At 37.8% G+C, this 20,533-nt stretch overlaps 1 protein-coding gene across 2 annotated transcripts in view; it reads right to left on the bottom strand.

The window, feature by feature from the left end:
• Positions 1–56: 56 nt before the first annotated feature.
• LOC306850582 (SH3 and PX domain-containing protein 2A-like) overlaps positions 57–20,533 on the bottom strand; it is a 22,600-nt gene continuing 2,123 nt past the window's right edge. The window contains exons 2-9 of one of the 2 annotated variants that reach the window (XM_079386278.1): positions 10,969–11,353; positions 10,520–10,660; positions 7,381–7,485; positions 5,756–5,873; positions 4,154–4,752; positions 3,413–3,462; positions 3,134–3,253; positions 57–2,336 (exon numbers count right to left, since the gene is read on the bottom strand). In XM_079386278.1, coding sequence (XP_079242404.1) covers positions 813–2,336; positions 3,134–3,253; positions 3,413–3,462; positions 4,154–4,752; positions 5,756–5,873; positions 7,381–7,485; positions 10,520–10,660; positions 10,969–11,008 — 2,697 coding nt within the window. In that variant the 5' untranslated portion in view covers positions 11,009–11,353 and the 3' untranslated portion in view covers positions 57–812. Of the gene's footprint in view, positions 2,337–3,133; positions 3,254–3,412; positions 3,463–4,153; positions 4,753–5,755; positions 5,874–7,380; positions 7,486–10,519; positions 11,354–20,533 lie in introns of both variants that reach the window. The other variant, XM_079386277.1, reaches the window with a different exon arrangement.

The following is a 20,533-nucleotide window of genomic DNA, read 5'->3' as shown; positions in this document are numbered from 1 at the left end:
ACCTACAGCAGAGCCTGTAATTATTACTGCTGAGAAAATAATAATTATAGATTAATGTTTTAAAGGTTTTTATATTAAGCATTTATATTAATGCAATGATTGACCACTTGATGATTGAATGATTTAGTTAACTTACATAATGCATGGACATAAACACACAAACACCATCAAACTATTGTGATGAAGATGCAAAACAGCACTTGGCTATTTATTATAAGAATAGATTTGAAAATGAATTGATTTAATAGGAATAGGAATAGCACCATGTTTAATTACACAGACAGACAGACAGACAGACAGACAGACAGACAGACAGACAGACAGACAGACAGACAGATAGATAGATAGATAGATAGATAGATAGATAGATAGATAGATAGATAGATAGATAGATAGATAGATAGATAGATAGATAGATAGATAGATAGATAGATAGATAGATAGATAGATAGATAGATAGTTGAAAGTGCATTTAGTCTGTGAACAGACCCTGATATTTATTTAGTAAAAAAAACAAAGAGACACATTTTAACCAAAAACGTCTGCAGCATATTAAGACCAGCTAAGAGCAATAACTAAAAGCCTGTTCAGTGATAATAACATCACATCATTCCGCACAAGCAGGAGTATACAGCATATCAACAAGTTGTCAGTCAACAAGAGAATTCACTTGTGACTGACTCTTTAGTGTTCCCTGATGTTGTGAACAGAGACAGCAATGTCTCTTATGAATTAAAAAGGGAACACGATTTTATTGGGGTCATGGTGAAGATGTATGAGATGTAAGGCTGGTATTTAAATCTGGTCATCCACTAGCTCCTCCTCTCCAGGAAGTTGGAGGGCACCCATCCTTTTCGTGTTTTAGCTGTGTCAAGCACACGGCAGTACCACCATCCATTAGGGTTTCTCTCCAGGACCTCCAGCCTCGTGCCAGCAGGGAAGCTCATGGTTTCTGCATCGCCGTGATAGTCAGCGATAGAAACGTACTCCTCGCGCAGGTTGTTGTGGATCAGATGAGGTTTAGGCTTCACCATTGACACCGGTACCTTACGTCTCATGCTGTCGGTATTACCTGCACAGGAAGAAGTGGTTTGGTCATTGTAGCTAAGACTAGGCAGCGCATCGTTCCTCCGTCCTGCGGGAGTTGTGTGTGTAGTAGTGTTGTCCTTGAGGACGTTCTGAGGTCTGACGGCGAGCTGCTTCACGCCGACCCGGCAGTTCTGCTGGTTAGATCTGTGTCCACTTTTCAGGCTTTGGTTAACACGCTGCTCGTTCTTCTCCAAACTTATGCATTTGCCCATCTTTCCAACATCTCCCAGCACTGAAATCTCCAACTCAGGAGACGCAGACCAAGACGTCTCAGAATTAACCTTCTCGGTGGTTTTGGCATCCATACTGCTTGTTTCTGAGATTTTGATTGGCTGTAGGTAGTAAGTGGGTGCCCAACCCTCTTCATTCCCCCAGCGGACGAACCACCAGCCACTCTCCTGCTTCTCCAGAACCTCCACCTGCGCTCCCGCGGGAAAGCTGAGCTCACACGGCTCTTCCCGCTGGTATGCCACAGTAGTTCGGTACAAAAAGGAAGGCAGATCACTAAACGTCTGGAAGATTTCTGACGAGCCGTTCTCTGAGTCCTCAGATGTGCGGGAGGTCCTAAATTGCATCTGGCCTGGTTGCTCCTGGTTTTGGGGTCTTCTGAGAGAACTAGAGTCTTGGTTTGGGGGTTTGGGACGCACGGACGGTTTGGACTTCGACTCATCAGCCTGCTGTTTGAGTTTAGATTGCTTTGAGTATGCGTAGAGTGTCGTAGTGGTCTCAATGTTGGGCTCGATTGTTGGGGCGTCATATTCCGGTGGATCCCACATAGATGCCCGGTGGGCCGAAGAAGACGAGTATGTGTCATAGTTACTGTCCTTAAACTGTGGTACAACTCTGAAGCCACCATTGGCATACACACCCTCATCATCCTCTTCATCCCCTTCACCCAGTGTAAAAGAAACGGTACGCTGACATAAAGGAGGCGGGGCTTTAGTCGGTGCATCGCCAGGAAAAAACTCCTGCTCGGGATCGAATTCAAGGCCCACTGCTGGAACATCATATTCTGGTTCCTCATACACTCGTTGACTCATTGGGGTCACAGCCTCATACTCAACACATGGAAGCGAGTTCTGCTTCTTGATTGGCGGAGCAGGAGGTGGTACCTTGGGCCGGGTCAGTGTACTGGTTTGGCGGTTCAAGGTGGGTTTCTTGCGTTTGTCGATGTAAGAACATGGGGCCCAACCCTCCTTCTCTCCAATCTGGACATACCACCAGCCTCCGGAGTTCTTATCAATGACCTGTAAACATACACAGTATCCAGACCATCCATAGAAATACTAATATTTAATGTTATTTGCAGCAAATAGGGAACATTGGGGTGAGTTGTCACACTTCTTACTGAAGATTTTAGATCAGGTTCTGTATAGAAGTTCTACACAGTTTTCACCAATATAGTTGTTATACCACATATAAGGCTAAGTCATCACAATTCGCTGCTTTAGAAGTAGTAGCTTTTTTTAAAACTATAAAAATGTTTTAATTAAAAAATGTGGTTTTTGAAAGAAATCTCTTACCAAGGCTACATTTGATCAAAAATACACAACAGTAATATTGTGAAATTTTATTACATTTTAAAATAACTCTTTTCTATTTGAATTTATTTCAAAATTAAATTAAAGTGTAAAATGTAATCCCTGTGATAGCAATGCTAAATTTTCTATAACCATTACTTAAGTTTTCATTGTCACACAATCCTTCAGAAATCATTTTAATATGCTGCTTTGGTGCTCAAGAAACATATCTAATTATCATTACTGAAAACAATTGGGCTGCTTATATTTGTGGAAACTGTAATAATTATTTTTACAGGATTCTTTGATAAGCATGAAGTTCAAAAGAACGGCATTTATTGGAAATAGAAATCTATTGTAACATTATAAATGTCTTTACTGTCAGTTTTGATCATCCTTACTGAATAACTGCACTTATTTATATATATATATATATATATATATTTTTTTTTTTTTTTTTGTTTGTTTTTTTTTTTTTTAAATCCCCAAAACTGATTGAACAGTGAAACTGAACAGTGTCTCACCTCAGCTTTCTGTCCTCCACTGAAACTGATCCCATCTGTCAAGCAGGACCTGAACTCAGCGATGGTGTAATACTCAGCTTCAACAGTAGGGGGATCTGGGGGCTGCGGTAACTGAAATCCCTGAACATGAAGAGAAGAATATGCTGTTCAGCATATTATAAAACCACAAAATGACCTATTTGTGTGTGTGTGTGTGTGTGTGTGTGTGTGTGTGCGCGCAATGGAGAGAAAGAGGAAAAAAGAAACAGAGAACAGGAAAATGAGAACACACACACTGACCAGGCTGTTTTCTCGACGGGGAGGCGGTTTTTGATTGTTTGATGGTGATCCTAGGGAAAACAAATCAAGCATCAAAATGTGTTTCTAATCTTTAAAGGGTTAGTTCACCCCAAAATTAAAATTCTGTCATTAATTACTCACCCTTGGGTCAAACCTGCAAGACCTTCGTTCATCTTCAGAACACAAATTAAGATATTTTTGATGAAATCCAACAGCTTTCTGACCCTGCGTCATAATGGTGAAGGACACTGATGTCACATGGACTATTTTAATGCTGTCCTTCCTACCTTTCTGGGTCTGGGAACATTTCAGTTGCATTGCTGTCTATGCAGCGTCGGAAAGCTCATGGATTTCAAATGGATCTTAATTTGTGTTCTGAAGATGAACGAAGGTCTTATGAGTTTGGAATGACATGAGAGTGAGTAATTAATTAAACAGAATTTAAATTTTTGGGTGTACTGTCCCTTTAACACATAAAGGGAAAAACAATATAGAAAATACATAAAAAAGAAAGACAGAAAAGAGATAAAAGAGAAAGAAAACAGGAAGAAAGATAAAAATGCTGTAAAGGAAATTTTAAAAAAGGAAAAAGAAAACAATTGAAATAAAAATAAAATGAGGGAGAAAGAAAACCAGAACTACAAGAACAAAGTAAAGGAAATAAAAAGAAAGAACATTTTTAAAAAGCACAAAAGGGGAAATAAAAGTGAAAATTAATGTACTAAAAAGATAGAAACTCACTGGTCTCAACGCTGTGGAATCTCTGAGGTGCGACTCTAGCAATGGCAGGAGACGGAGGGATGGTTTTGGTCTTTATTGCAGATGATGTTGAAGACACACTTGCTTCAGAGATAGATGCAGTTACACAAGCATCCGACACTGACACAGACACACTGCTGTCTGAGACTGACAGACACACACTCGTGTCCGTGTGCTGGGTGACCTGATCATCAGAGTCTCTCTCTAAACTACTACTAGCCGCATTAGCTGCTGTGCTAACGCTGCTGCTGCAGCTGTTTCTATCACTGTGTGTATTGTTACTGTAAGCATCAGTCTGCTCCGTATCCCCATTGTATTGTGTATATGTGTCAATCTGTGAGTGCCTGTATGTGTTTGTGGTGCTGTTTCGGTGTACAATGGTGTCAGTTTGTGTATGGGAGTGTCGTTCGTTGGAGGGTTTCTTGTTCAGGAGGTTGCTGATCTCCATAAGGTTTCCGATGATTTCCACCTGACCATGCACAGCTGGTTTATTTGTCTCTGTTGCCTGGTTACCGGCCATGACACCATCTTGCATTTTCCTCAGGTAGGCAGCTGGAGCCCATCCCTCCTTACCACCATAACTGAAAGGAGAACAGAGAGAGAGATAATTAACACATTCCCAACACATCCCACCAACCAAGGGGATGTTCTCAATAAAACTATATAACTATATACCATTCATAAGCATGGGGTTAGTAAGATGTTTTTTCCATTTTTGAAAGAAATTATTCCTTTTATTCAGCAAAGATGCACTGAATTGCTCAAAAGTGTCAAATGTTACAAAAAATATTATATTTCAAATACTGTTCTTTTGAGCTTTTTATTCACCAAAGAAAACGTAATTTTTTTTATTGCGGTTTCCACAAAAATAGCACAACTGTTTTCAACAGATAATAATAAGAAAAGTTTCTTGAGCATTTTAGAATGATTTCATTTTACAAGGATCATGTGACACTGCAGACTGGAGTAATGGCTACTGAGAATTCAGTTTTTTCATCAAAGGAATAAATAAATAATACTTCACAATATTACTGTACATCCTTGGTATGCCTGAGAGACTACTGTCATATATACGTATATTCTACCACTATTACATGAAATTATTTATTCCCAATTAAAACAAACTGGAACCAAAATATGACATCAAAATTACAAACTAGTGACATTTTCAAAACTGCAATAATCCCATATTCAACACTCAATGGTGCTTGTGGACGTGGATGTTACACTCTCAGGGGGGGGAAAAGGGTACAAACAGTACCCTTTAAAACTTTTCAAAAGGTACTAATACACACTTCAGATACTAATATGTACCATTTATGGGTTAAAAAAAAAAGGTACAAAGATTTACCTTTTAGATTTTGGGTCTTAGGGTAGCAGCTTTGGACTGAGTAAGTAAGCGTGTAAGGTTAGGGGTGACTGTACGGCTGCCTGTTTATCATCAATGATTTATTTTTTTTTTGTTTGTTTTTCTGCAAAAACCCATTAAATACTGAGATGATTCCAGCAAAAGAAAGCAAAGGATATTTAAAGCATACTGAAGTAGATTAAACAGAAGGATAAAAATGTGGAAGAAGAGTTTACCGTATGAACCACCAGCCCTCCAGATTCCTCTGGATGACCTCAACAATGACGCCACTCTCAAAGCCCAGCTCATCCTGACTCGAACTGCTGTAGGACTGAACCGTAATATACCTCTCTGCTACAGAAAAAAGAAGAAAGAGAGAGCACAATGTACACTGTCCTGCTACAAGATACAATCACATAGACATACAAATGCAATGCGTAGAAAAAAGCATAGAACAAATTTGTTCAGTAAATTTGAGTGTGTAGCTCTCATATAGTTGTACATTTAAAAAAATCACAAATTACACTGAATTTGTTACAAAAATATCACACCATGTGGCGCCTTTCTCTGAGAACTAACTTTTCTGAATAATTCCATTTATTCATTCCTGACATCTGATGAACACGGGGGTATAAAATGTTTTTTACACTAATTTTTAAACAGAATGTCTATTGTTTTATCATTTAACACTGAACACATTTCTTTTTGTGAAATGTTTTGCTAAAAAGTGTTTCTTTAAAATACATGCCACACCGTTTGTGACCCTGGACCTGGGGTATGTTTGTAGCAATAGCCAAAAATACATAGGGTGGGTCAAAATTATTGATTTTTATTTTATGCCAAAAATCATTAGGATATTAAGTAAAGATCATGTTCCATGAAGATATTTAGTAAATTTCCTACTGTACATATAATCAAAACTTAATTTTTGATTAGTAAAATGCATTGCTAAGAACTTCATTTGGACAACTTTAAAGGCAATTTTCTCAGTATTTAGATTTTTTTGCACCCTCACATTCCAGATTTTCATATAATTGTATCTTGCCAAATATTGTCCTATCCTATACAAACCATGCCTCAATGGAAAGCTTATTTATTCAGCTTTCAGATCATGTATAAATCTCAGTTTAAAAAAATTGACCCTTATGACTGGTTTTATGGTCCAGGGTCACATTTGATAATTGTTTTTTGTATCAATCAAATGTCGTTCATACATTTTTAAATGTGCCTTAAGTGTCCCAGTACTTTTTGGGCCACTTTAAGTAATGCTTGTGTGTTTAGATTGTTTGCTATTTTGGTGTAGAAATGGAAAACCCAAGTGAAACATGCAGACATTGCAAAATCTCTCCACCACAAGTCACATTCTCTCTGTAATATGGGTCAGTGTGTGTTGGACCTGGTTGTACAGTAAAAGTCTTCTGGAGCAGAAGATGGAAAATCTGACATCTCTGCTGGAATTTCCACTCCCGGGCTGTTAAATGCTCCAAGAATTGTGTGTGTGTGTGTGTGTGTATGTGTGTTTGTGAAGTGAGGGGGTCCCTTGGCTATGTGATGCCTGTATGGTTTTCATCCAAGCAAGACTCTATGTGCTGACATGGCATGAACTTGCGTCCGTAACAGAATTCACCAACAGTTTTCATGCATAAATCTTTTAAAGCAAATGAATGGAAACTGCTAAGAGTTAAGGGTTGCGAAAGACAAAGAAAAACAGTACATTTGGCCACTGCGTGTGCTTTACACAAGCCAGCCGCTCTGATATCTGTTGTGAAAGATGTGCTTTGTTTGTTCAACGGTTCTTGATTCAGTTTAGCGGCAGAATAGGTGATTAAATGGGTAGTTTAGCAGTGTATCTTTGTCTTACTCTCTCCGTTCGGTGCTTTGTGGCTGTCTCGACGTCCTGTGAGAGAGACAATGTATGTTGCAGGAACCCAGCCTTGTTCTTCAGCTGTTCTTACAAACCACCACCCTGAAGAGAAAGAGAGAGAGTCCGTGAACACATACCACTGATGTAACTGATTCCAGCTGTTCATTTGAATTGGGTCACTTCCCTTCGGTCTTAATAGTTTCACTAGTCCTGAACACATCAACATAAACAAAAATCAGATCATTAAATGTTATTTTTAAAGATAAAGGATATGGTAAAAAGTATCTGTTATTTATGCAATGCAACCATTTTCAGGCCAAGGACCCCTTGGTGGATAAAAAGGTAGAGCAAAGACCCCCTGTTACATAGTGTGTAAATATGAATGTATGCCTTGGCCTTAATTACCACACATATTGTATAATATTATTATTTTATGCCACATTGCAATGCCATGAAATTATCTTTGCTGATGTGCAAAGTCACATACATTACACAATATTTTAATGGAGGGACAAATGAAACATTTAGCTAAACTTTAGCTTAGGAAGTTAACAATATCATACATTTCAGTAAGATTTTTTCATGTTTTTGAAACAAATCTCTTAGACTCACCAATGCTGCATTTATTTGATAAAAACAGTAATATTGTGAAATATTATTACAAATGTTTTCTATTTTAATATATTTTGAAGTGTAAATTATTTCTGTAACAACAAATTTTAATTTTCAGCAGAAATTACTCCAAATTGCAGTGTCACATGATCTTTCAGAAATTGTTCTAATATGCTGATTTGCTGCTCAGGAAACATTTATTATTATTATTGTTGAAAACAGTTATGCTGCTTAATATTATTGAGACATTTATTTTTTAGGACAATTTGATGTTAAATAAAACAGCATTTATTTGAAATGGAAATCTGTTGTAACATTATAAATGTCTTTACTGTCACTTTTATTCAACTTAATGCATACATGCTGAATAAAAATATTAATTTGTTTAAAAACATTAATTAAAACAAGAAAACATTAACTTTTCCACTGCATATTTAACCCTTTTAACTATATACCTCACTAATGTTTTCAAATAGCCTAAAAATTGTAATAACCATAAAACTGTTTACGCTGAGTGTGTGAGACGCTCATTAGAGCAAACAAACACACACACTAGGTCGCCAGATCCCCAGTTTATTATGCTCTGTAAATAAATACCTTAAGGAAAATAAATGGACAGATTGACTCACGCAAATACAGAACATCAGATTTCTGCAGTCTTTTTGTTAGCATATACTACATGTGTCTTCATTTCTTTGTATGTATGTGTTAAAACACAGAATCAGAACATTCCAAGCTAAAAAGAGACATGATAACAGATATTAAATAGTCACTGATGATGAAGAGAGAAAAAAAAGAATGGAAGAGAGAGAGTTAGGAAGGTTGTCTTGGAATATTAAGCTCATAATGACTTTAACATAAAGAGTTCAGCAACACACACTCACACAGAGACACACAAACAAGTACAAATACGCATATGAACACACACTTTTTCTGCTGAGGAAAGATTCTGGAGGATCCATTAAGATGGTCTAAAGACCTTCACTCAAATACGAGTCTCTGGCTCGGGTGGACTTTTTCCAGACACACACTAACTCTTCTACTGCTAAAAATCACTCAATATAATTGCTTTCCTCAGCTGATTATTTCATTCTCAGTCTTTACATGGTCAATTTTTATTTGCAAATTTCAAAGCAGTATTTCAGTAAAAAAATTATAATAATAAATAAAAAATAAGTCATTCCAAATCCTCTCTAGACATGCTATTTGTTTTAAACAGACAGTGTAGGCTGGAAACTTTCCATTTCTCCAAATGAAATCCAAATGCTGCTTTAAATTCTGGTAAGATGTGTAAACCAAACAATGTGCATTTAAAAAGCTCTATAATAACTCATGTTGTGGTACAAATTTTCTGTCATCCAAATAGTTGTAGAGTGGCAAATATTGCTACTTTTAAGGGGGGGGCTGCTGTGAATGTGATCTATGATGAGCCTTTTTTTTTTTTTGCATGTCTTTGGAATTAAATATTTAATTTTGTGGAAGCTATATATCATTATTCACTCATTTAGCTTGCAAAGTGCTCATAAAAATAATAACAATTGTAACATCAGAAAAATAAGCACAGCTGCCATGAAAGACAGTTCACAGAAGGTCAAGTAATGAATTGACAGCAAATCATGATGACAGCATAAGTAGTTTAAGTTGCATTGCATCGTCACAGTTTGAATGAGAAAATTTTATGTGCACTTTTAAGAATATTTTTTCTAAGTACTTGTTGTGAACAGAGATTATCACTCTAAAAAAACAAACACTGTTTAAAAAGCCAGATTGGTTTACTGGTCTCCAAGTGTGGCCAACATGGTTAGACTGGTTTGTTTTGATGGTCTCAGAGGGATTTGGGGAACTTTTCAATTGGTCCAACTAGCTAAACCAAGTTACAAGCTAAACACAAGCTTAAACTATTAGAGTAGCTTAAACCTTAGACTGGTTTAAGTTTTTTTTCTGTGAACAACTGACAGACTTGAGGTTTACTCCATAGTTAAATGTTAAGTGTTTTCAAATCAAAGGAATTTGAGTTATGTTTCATTTATGAGGTATGAAGAAGCTTTTTAACTTGAATAAAAAAAATTACGGTCAGATTTTTTTTTTGGATGTTCAAAAATGTGACCATTGAAAATCTGGTATCCAAAATCTCGTTTAAGAGTTAGGATTTTGAAAATGTTAATTTATAAATATTATAATTTAAAATAAGAAAAAAGCCCACTGAAGATAATAATCAAATAGGTCAATTTGTGACATTGATCATGTGACTCGTGACAGTCAGATGTACTTTCTGAAGGACAGAAAGATAAGATGCTCTTTGGATCATCTCAAAGCATGCTGGAGAACTTTCTGAAATTCATGTTCATTTTTCAATTTAAATAAAAAACTTCAAATTGTGATGCTTATAAATGTAAGTTTTATATACAAATGTATTACATTATAAAAATGCTAAGTACAAGCATTTTCACCGGTGATTTCTGAATTTTGGACCCCACTGTACATACAAGACTATGTTGTGTGTCTATGGCTGTGTGTCACTCACCACTCTCACTCTTTTCGATCACCTCGACTCTCTCTCCTGCTTTCAGGCTGATTTCTGTATTTTCCTGACGCTGGTAGTCTGCCGTCACCACATATGCACACATACACTCCTCTGCACCCAGGGCTTCTCCACGTTCTTTCCCTGAGGATGATGGAAAAAAACAGGCCGTGAGCCAACTGCCTCCACGCCCGCGACCACCTGAACTGCGCCGCGCCATTCACCAACAGCAACACAGCCCCAGCCAATCAGCACGTGGTACCAGATCAACGGCTCATCCAAGAATCAAAAAGAACACTGGCCCAAAGAGGCTCAGATCTGTGGAGTTAATGTCTCAACAAGCAAAAAGGCTCAGATACAACAAATCCTACTTTCATCCAGTCTTATCCCGCCTTAAACTTCCAAGGTTAAAGTTTTTGAGCAAGCACAGTTCAACCTGAAGCACATCCTACCGGCCCTAGGCCCAGGGGTCCAACCAACGACAAGACTCATATGGGCTCTGGCGTTTCTTCTAAGAGTCTCAGATCCCTTCTGCAGCAGGACACATGCCTGACTGAATAAAGAAATGGAGCAAGGGGGGGAAAGAAAGACAGAGAGAAAAGAAAAAGGGGTAGCTGACGAAAGGAGTGAAAGATGAGATGAGGAAAATAAACCAAGAGCTATGGGCTGAAGGGGCGGGCAATAGAGAAACGGGAAACAGATGCCAATCAAATGATGCTCCACCCCTTTAAAACAGTTTAAACAGAAACATATGGCCAATGAAAATAGAGTATACTCACACACTCAGCACATACTCACATTCTCCCCAACTTTGTTCACATTCTCTGAAACATCCTACTGCTCTCCAAAACAAAAACAGCACAGTCATATTTGAAACACTGGTTCTCTAATTTCAAAAAGAAAAAAGACTACATTAATGGTAGTTTTTACATTTAAAAGTACATTTACATTTATTCATTTAGCAGATTATTAATGGTAGTTTTTAGCATTAGTTTTAGTGTTCTATCCATCTCTCTACTAATATATATATATATATATATATATATATATATATATATATATATATATATATATATAGTATGCATTGCAAAGAACTTCATTTGGACAACTTTAAAGGTGATTTTCTCAATATTTACATTTTTTGCACCCTCAGATTCCAGATTTTCAAATAGTTGTATCTCAGCCAAATATTGTCTTATCATAACAAACCATACATCAATGGAAAGCTTAATTATTCAGCTTTCGGATGATGTATAAATCTCAATTTCGGAAAAATTGGCCCTTATGACTGGTTTTGTGGTCCAGGGTCACACACACACACACATATACAGTGGGTACGGAAAGTATTCAGACCCCCTTCAATTTTTCACTCTTTGTTATATTGCAGCCATTTGCTAAAATCATTTAAGTTCATTTTTTCCTCATTAATGTACACACAGCACCCCATATTGACAGAAAAACACAGAATTGTTGACATTTTTGCAAATATAATTAAAAAAGAAAAACTGAAATAGCACATGGTCCTAAGTATTCAGTATTTAGTAGAAGCACCCTTTTGATCTAATACAGCCATGAGTCTTTTTGGGAAAGATGCAACAAGTTTTTCACACCTGGATTTGGGGAGCAGCTGAAAAACACCCCCACAGCATGATGGTGCCACCACCATGCTTCACTGTTGGGACTGTATTGGACAGGTGATGAGCAGTGCCTGGTTTTCTCCACACATACCGCTTAGAATTAAGGCCAAAAATTTCTATCTTGGTCTCATCAAACCAGAGAATCTTCAGGTGTTTTTTAGCAAACTCCATGCGGGCTTTCATGTGTCTTGCACTGAGGAGAGGCTTCCGTCGGGCCACTCTGCCATAAAGCCCCGACTGGTGGAGGGCTGCAGTGATGGTTGACTTTCTACAACTTTCTCCCATCTCCCGACTGCATCTCTGGAGGTCAGCCACAGTGATGATTGGGTTCTTCTTTACCTCTCTCACCAAGGCTCTTCTCCCCCGATAGCTCAGTTTGGCCGGACGGCCAGCTCTAAGAAGGGTTCAGGTCGTCCCAAACGTCATCCATTTAAGGATTATGGATGCCACTGTGCTCTTAGGAACCTTAAGTGTAGCAGAATTTTTTTTTGTAACCTTGGCCAGATCTGTGCCTTGCCACAATTCTATCTCTGAGCTCTTCAGGCAGTTCCTTTGACCTCATGATTCTCATTTGCTCTGACATGCACTGTGAGCTGTAAGGTCTTATATAGACAGGTGTGTGGCTTTCCTAATCTCAAGTCCAGTCAGTATAATCAAACACAGCTGGACTCAAATGAAGGTGTAGTAGAACCATCTCAAGGATGATCCGAAGAAATGGACAGCACCTGAGTTAAATATATGAGTGTCACAGCAAAGGGTCTGAATACTTAGGACCATGTGATATTTCAGTTTTTCTTTTTTAATAAATCTGCAAAAATGTCAACAATTCTGTGTTTTTCTGTCAATACGTGGTGCTATGTGTACATTAATGAGGAAAAAAAATTAACTTAAATGATTTTAGCAAATGGCTGCAATATAACAAAGAGTGAAAAATTGAAGGGGGTCTGAATACTTTCCGTACACACTGTATATATATATATATATATTTATATATATATATTTATATATATTAGGGCTGTCAACGTTAATATTTTTTAACGCAAATTTATTGTTTGATAAGGTTTGACCCCAACGTTTTGCCGTCGCGGAAGATCATTGCTTGCGTCCCAATGTGCATACTATCCATCCTAAATTCTATGTGATATTAGTAATTTTCAATACTATTTAGGACAGATAGGGTGTATAGTATGCACATTGGGACGCAGGGATTGTGTGATTATAAGGCACCGGGCTCGACAAAAGTGAAGCGAACACAGAGAGAGAGAGAGAGAGATGTGATATAAGGGTACAGCGAACCAGTGTTGCCAGGGTCGTGGGTTTCAGCACAATTGGGCTATTTTGAAAATACAGTCACGGGAAAAATTACAGAGCCATGGGTTGCGGTTTTTTTGGGCTACTTTTATAATGTACCGCGGCTGCCCAAAGTGTATATTTACACATGTGATCATAAAAAAAAAAGGTTCTGTTTCCTTAAACTAGTTTGTCATGCATTCCTTTATTTCAACACATTTACAGGTAATGGCCGACAATCGAAAAATATAATAATGTAATACAGCATCTACCAGCACTTTACAGTACATCGTCATGACAGATTGAGACTGTGATCAAATCACATCAAATTGTTTTATGTATATATTATATATATATAATGTTAAAAAATACAATATTACTGTTTTTACTCTATTTTTGTTTAAAATGTATGTAGCCTCGACCCCTTAAAAACATTAAAAACTTACCAACCTCCAAGGTTTTAACAATATTGTAACTCTGCACAAAAAGTTTAGTAAGCAATTCTTTCAGTCAAATAATATAGTCTGTGCGTAATCTTTATATATTTAAAACAGCGTGTTTTAATGTTTGTTCTGGTGCAATTATTCTTCTACTGTACACATATGGTAATTGTTATTTTATCACTGAATTATTTTATTTAATTTTTATGGCCACATCGCATGTTGATATTCAAACCAACATAAATAACACTTGTTTGCAATATTGCTTAACTAGTCAGAACATTAAAGAAAAAAAAAAAATAGGCCTAGATTAATTTGCATTTAAAGCATTTTCGCAGTTGCTGTTATTTGGAGTGACTATATTTAAAAAGTATTTCAGGCCTATTTTCCAGTCTTTAAGTTGCACAAATGCAGTTTGATAAACTTTAAAAGGGATGTTGTATGCCCTCTTTACAGTGCCTCTTTCTCTCTGTTTTGCTCCTAATTTTTTCTCTTTCCTTCCCTCCTATGGCTCCCCCCTCCTCACTCATCATTCCCCCCATCACACCGAAGCCACTTCCTCTCTGCCACGTCAACGGCCTCCCTCTGAACTGCTTTTTCTGAAAAATCACAGAATCCCTTTCTCTCTTTCTCTGACTCTCCTTTCTCCCAATTACTCTCTCACTCTCTTTCTGACCCCGATATCATATTTTACATGGACTGAATGTCGCTGTTGCTTATTTCTGCAGTTTGTTTTTCTGGAGGAATTCATGAACAAACAGGCACAATGTACTTTCTTACATTTTAAATCTTACATTATAGCTGCACGTTCAGTACTGCACACTAAATTACACTTAATCAAGTACATAAATATGTTACAACTCTGCTTTGTTTGACATGAGAAATTAAATGAGTGATTAGGTTGCAACTATAGCACTGTCACGAATCCTGGCCATGAACTTCCATTAACTCACCACCAGAGGTCATTCGCTCACCACATGAACTCTTGCACTACACTACTGTTGCACGTCACCTCAGACTACAATTCCCATCATGCCTCATACCTGGGACCGATTGCACTGCACACCTGCACCTCATTAACACACACACATATAAGCCATTCACACACAGCACCTCACTGCGAAGTCTTGGGCTGTGTCCAAATTCAGGGTCTGCATCCTTCGGAGTACTCATTTGAAGGATGTTACGTCACAGCGCCGCGACGAAGGCTGTCCAAATTCGTAGGATCCTTCAAATGCGGCCCACAAATACGTCCTCCTTTTCCCCGAATTGGAAGGATGGGTGTGGTGGATCCTTTCCCGTCCTACCTATCCCATAATTCTTTTCGGCAGAGCGTAATGGCGGACGAAGCGAGCGGTAGCGGAGTGGGAGAGGAGTTTCTCTGACAAAACAAGCTAAAGTTTATGCTTCGGCTCAATGAATTTGTAGGAGAAATTAGTAGAATACTTAAAAACAAATAAAAATAGGCTATAATGGCTTACCTGGATGTGACTGTCTTGTAGTCTGATATAATAAACTCTCCGACAACAAGCAAAGAAAGTATTTAATTTATTTAATTGCTTTATTTCTTCCAAAATAATTAAAATGAGGAGAATAACTCTTTGTTTGTCCATTTTCCCGCTTCTTGCTTGGCGCTGTCACGGTTGCTAGGCGACAGGATATGAGCAACGGGTAAGGGAGGGAACTGAAAGAAGGGTAGGCTGTCCAAATTCACAAACACCGACTTCCGGGTTTTGCGGACGTCGGAGGATCCCTCCTCCTTCAACCGGGTAGGAAGGATCCTAAGGAGGATGCAGACCCTGAATTTGGACACAGCCTTGATTTGCCCTGGCTGTCATTTCTGAGCGATATTACCCGTGTTTTGTTTTGTACCTCTCGACCCTGGACTGTGTTACGTTGCTGATTATTCTCTGCCTGCCCCGACTTGGATTTGTTTATTGGACTTTTGATTCTTGCTGCCTGCCTCGACCTTCTGCCTGCTTTCTCGACTCTGTCTCTGCCTTGCCTCTATTGCTCAGTTTGCTGGTGATTGACCCTGCCTGACCCTGCCTGTTTGACCAATCTTAATAAAAGCTGCAAATGGATCCAACCCAGTCTGGTCTTTCGCAACAAGCACAAATTTGTGTGCTCTGAGTAGTTTTATGCTGCACACAGTGTTTATGTGTGTTTCTGACCAATAGAGACAAAATTGCTGAAAAATAACTTGCTAGAATCAGGGTCTCAACGTGTCTTTTTGAAGTTTAATTATTTTTAGTTTGACACACCAACTTAAAATGCAGCGCCAGTCACTGAAAGAACAGCAAACCATGATGCAATGGCCAATGACGTCAGTCTGTCTCATACACAGACCAACAATTAACATTTCAGACTCCGAAGGAATTCATGTATGACTGAACCATGCAAACTGAATTGCATATTCTTTTGGAGGCTTTTTCAGCAAATTTGAATATTAATAGAGTGCCACAGCCATGACATTAAACCCCAGAAAACGAATTTGCAATTGGGTTCTCTCAAGATTTCCCTATGGGTTTTTGTAATGGGGTTTTTCAATTCATGAGTAAACATTATAGTTACTTAATACAAACATATGTTTTTTTTTTTTTTTTATAACTGCTTCACATTTCACGTTTTCAGTACAGGTGTGCATAATGCACATTGTAGACCAAAACATTCAAGTTATGTTTACCACAGACATTTTTAATATTTTCAAATAATTTTCATAAATGGAAAAACACCATTATTAAACCCATGGGAAAATCTCGAGGAAACCCATGGCAGATTAATCTTCCGGGCTCTGACATAAAGGCTGAAAACTCTATTGAGTTGCATTTCATGTAATTAATTTGATTATACTTTTAATTGGTTGACAGCTCTAAATGAACATATAAAACATGCTTTGAAAATGTGGGTAACTTAAAACCTACAATGATATTTCAGCACAAATACAGACAGTTTATGTAGAGCACAGTAAAATCAACAGAACTCATTTTTGTTCTCTTTCTTTCCAATAACCCTGAGGAGGACTTTGTGCTGGCCTACATATATCCACACACACATTAGTGTTTCCATTTGACTATGGTGGAGGAATGCAGAGTTGCATAACTAAGACAGCAGAACTGAGATCTCATTTCAGACACTCAGAGCAGAAAGAGAAAACACACATAATAACATTATTACATCTCGCTTTGTATTTAGAATATCAAATTCACCAATTCAACATGTGTAATGTTTAAATGATCTATCCCTCACACACATACACACACACGTTTGTTTTTGAGAAAAGTGGGGACATCCCATAGGCGTAATGGTTTTTATACTGTACTAACTGTATGTGCTATTGCCCTACACCTAAACTAAGCCCTCACAGGAGACCATGCATTTCTACTTTCCGCACAAAAAACTCGCTCTGTATGATTTAAAAGTGTTTTGAAAAGTGGGGACATGGGGCAATTTCCTCATAAGTCACCTTCTCCTTGTAATACCTGTTATACCTGTGTCATTATACAAATTTATGTCCTCGTTTGTCACAAAAACGCACGTGCACGCACACACACACACACACACACACACACACACATTGATATTGTGAATTGTGAAGACAATGTGAAGGCAGTGATGTAATAATCGCACCAATAACACTTTTTTTAACAGTGTAATTGTATATATTATCTTGCATTATCTTGCATCGGTGACCCACATCCCTTGACATCAGCAGTCCAGGGGATCTTAACAAGGATATTTCTGTGCAAATTGACTCCAGCTGTTCTACTTCTTTGTTGAAAAGATGTGCTTCTTGATGTAATGTTGAAGTAGCTTTTCCCCGAGAAAATGCAGGACAACTACTGCTAGGTGACCCTGAAAAGTTTGGTCAGATTTTTAGAATAATGGCTTTACATTAACCAGTAAAGTTCAAGACAGATGAACCAGCTAACACCAAACTAACACAGATAGAAATCAGTGTAACCTACAATCAAACAATCTCTGCAAATGCACAAGACCTGTTAAGGATTGAATGTTGAATGTTAAGGATTATTTTGGAATTGCCCTAAAACCAGCATGCATACTATTCACCATTAATTTGACAAATTCTACCACTGAATATCTTTACCAAATCTAACTCAACTGCAATCTAAGTACAACAGCACAACCTAGTGTACAAAGACCAACTCTGTATGACATTGTAAGAAAAAAATCAATAGAAAAACATATTTCTTGGGAGAAACCCTAAAACACAACACAATGCAATGTGTAATTCAAAACACATGTAAAAAAAAAAAAAAGCCATATGGAACATTCCTTCACATGGTACATAAACAGAATATAGAAAATAGAATAGAATACAGAAAAACTATATGTCCATGGTTTTAAAATAAAATTGTTCTGTTACTGAAAAAAAACTGTAACTGTATAGAAATTTACTGAGTTATGTGATTGATAGGTCACAGGTCATTGATAGGTTCAAAACTGTAACGTAATATTCACCTTCCCAAATTGAGGTCACATATGAAGTCTCACCACTTAATCAGATCACACACTTGCTGTTCCAGAGGATTCCTGACCAATGAGTAATTGTGTGAAAGAGAGAAAGCAGACATAAGAGTGTTGTTGTGGTGACCACAACACAGGGCTTCCCACTCCTCAACTCCACAACTAAATACATGAGAATGATACTGCTACGTTGCATCTGGCTGTTAAATGCAGTTTGGAAATATGAAGTATTAGTCTACATATAAAAAAAGATATGGACTAACTGGTTAATACTTATAACCTGGAATGAAAAAGGAGTAAAATGTTTAAATTTATAATATTAAATTAGTCTAATATATATTTAAATATTAGCATAGGGATAGTTCACTCATAGGGATAAAGGGATAGTTCACCCAAAAATTTAAATTACCATGACTTACTCATCCTCAAGAAATACAAGGGTAGGTGTTTATTGTAACGGAGTGACAGAAGTGTGAGGATACATCTGCAAAGCTTTATTAAAAGGCGTGGTCATAAACAAGCATTGGTCCATACCATAGACTGTAAAAATACACAGCAAACAGACATAGAGGAAGCAAGACAAAGAGTATTCCTTAGACAAGCGTGGGTCTTCGATCCGCGAACAGTATCCAACAGGGCAAGGCAAAGAGAGATAATTCAGAAATAATCCAGGCAGGGGCAAACACAATCCGAAACAGCAGGGCAAAGGGTTAAACCAAGATACACAGGCTAGAATCAAAACAGGCAAGGCAAGACTATGACTATGACTATGACTATGAAATCTACGAAAGGCTCCGTAAGGTAGCTATCGGCTAGGGTAGCGATAAGTGCATACAATACTCGGCGATGACAGAGAGGAAGTCCAGCGTGTCTGTTGAGATCATCTGTGTAATCAGTGCAATGTGTGATTGATGACAGCTGTGATCACTGCAATGGATGATGGGAAATGCAGTCCAGGGGTGACGTACAACATTAGTGTAGTGCAAGAGTCAATGTGGTGACCGAGTGACCTCTGGTGGTGAGTAAACGGGAATTCATAGAACGGATTCGTGACATTTATGACTTTCTTCTTTCAGGTCTTCTTTCAGGTCTTCATAACTAGCAACGGGGTCAGCCCCGCCTTCTCGCTAAGATAAAAGTTTTTGTCATTTCTTCCCTCAGAGTTGCTCTCAGATTGGTCCTGAATCACTTTTAAGCTTAGACTCCTAGTTAGACATTTTTAAGCTAAATTAGGAGCTCTCTAAAAGGATTCTTAGAATCTTTAGGAATACAGGCCCAAGACAACTAGATGAGCCCCAGAGACTGATCCCCAGTGAAGACCCTGTCTCCAAGACGCCCATCGGGACAAGACCACAGGAACCAGATGAGTCCTCTGCACAATCTGACTCTCCTGCAGCCTAGATTTAAACTGCTGATTTTGTCTGGCCAGAGGAGAATGATACTATTTCGACACACTATTTCCCCGTCTAAATACTGTAAAGCTGACATAAAGCCCCCCAGCTTTATATCAAGCTGATGTAAAGTTGCTTTGACACAATTTGCATTGTTAAAAGCGCTATACAAATAATAATAGTGACTTGACTTGACTATTAATAATTCAGTATTTCAACACTTGTATGATACTTGTATGAACACTTGTATGATATTGTACAAGTGTACTTGTAGACAATCCTGCAACGTTTACTCTACTGCTGTCGTTAGTCATTGCCTCAGCCCCTGTACAGTCTCATTTGACACTATCTCAATATTTTAAATCAGTTTCACCCCTTCTTGGAAAGTTGTCGGATGTCCCACACAGTCAGAAAATGTATTGTCAATTACATGAATGCATGCAACATTTATTTATGCAACATCTTTACAGAGGCTGCTTTTACGGTCTAAAAAAATAAAACCCACAGTAATGTATAAACCCATAGGTTGTGTGTAATGTAATAATATTTCCTGTCTTTCTGTCTTACAGGATTACTTGCAGATAAAGCTGTCCTTCTCCATCATTCACATGCACTCACCCCCACACATACAGAAATGCCACCTGGATATAATTATAATCTTATAATTAATACAATACATCCATCCCCTAGTCAGTCAGGTACAGGTAGTTCCAGTATCACTTTTTAGTCAATTAAATTTGTAAGAAAATGCATATACTGTATTTTTTTTTA

Source organism: Barbus barbus (assembly GCF_936440315.1).
Source record: "Barbus barbus genome assembly, chromosome: 30".
In the NCBI taxonomy this organism is placed as follows: Eukaryota; Metazoa; Chordata; class Actinopteri; order Cypriniformes; family Cyprinidae; genus Barbus; species Barbus barbus.
The sequence above is the reverse complement of the archived record's forward strand: the minus strand, read 5'-3'. Positions and strand labels throughout refer to the sequence as shown.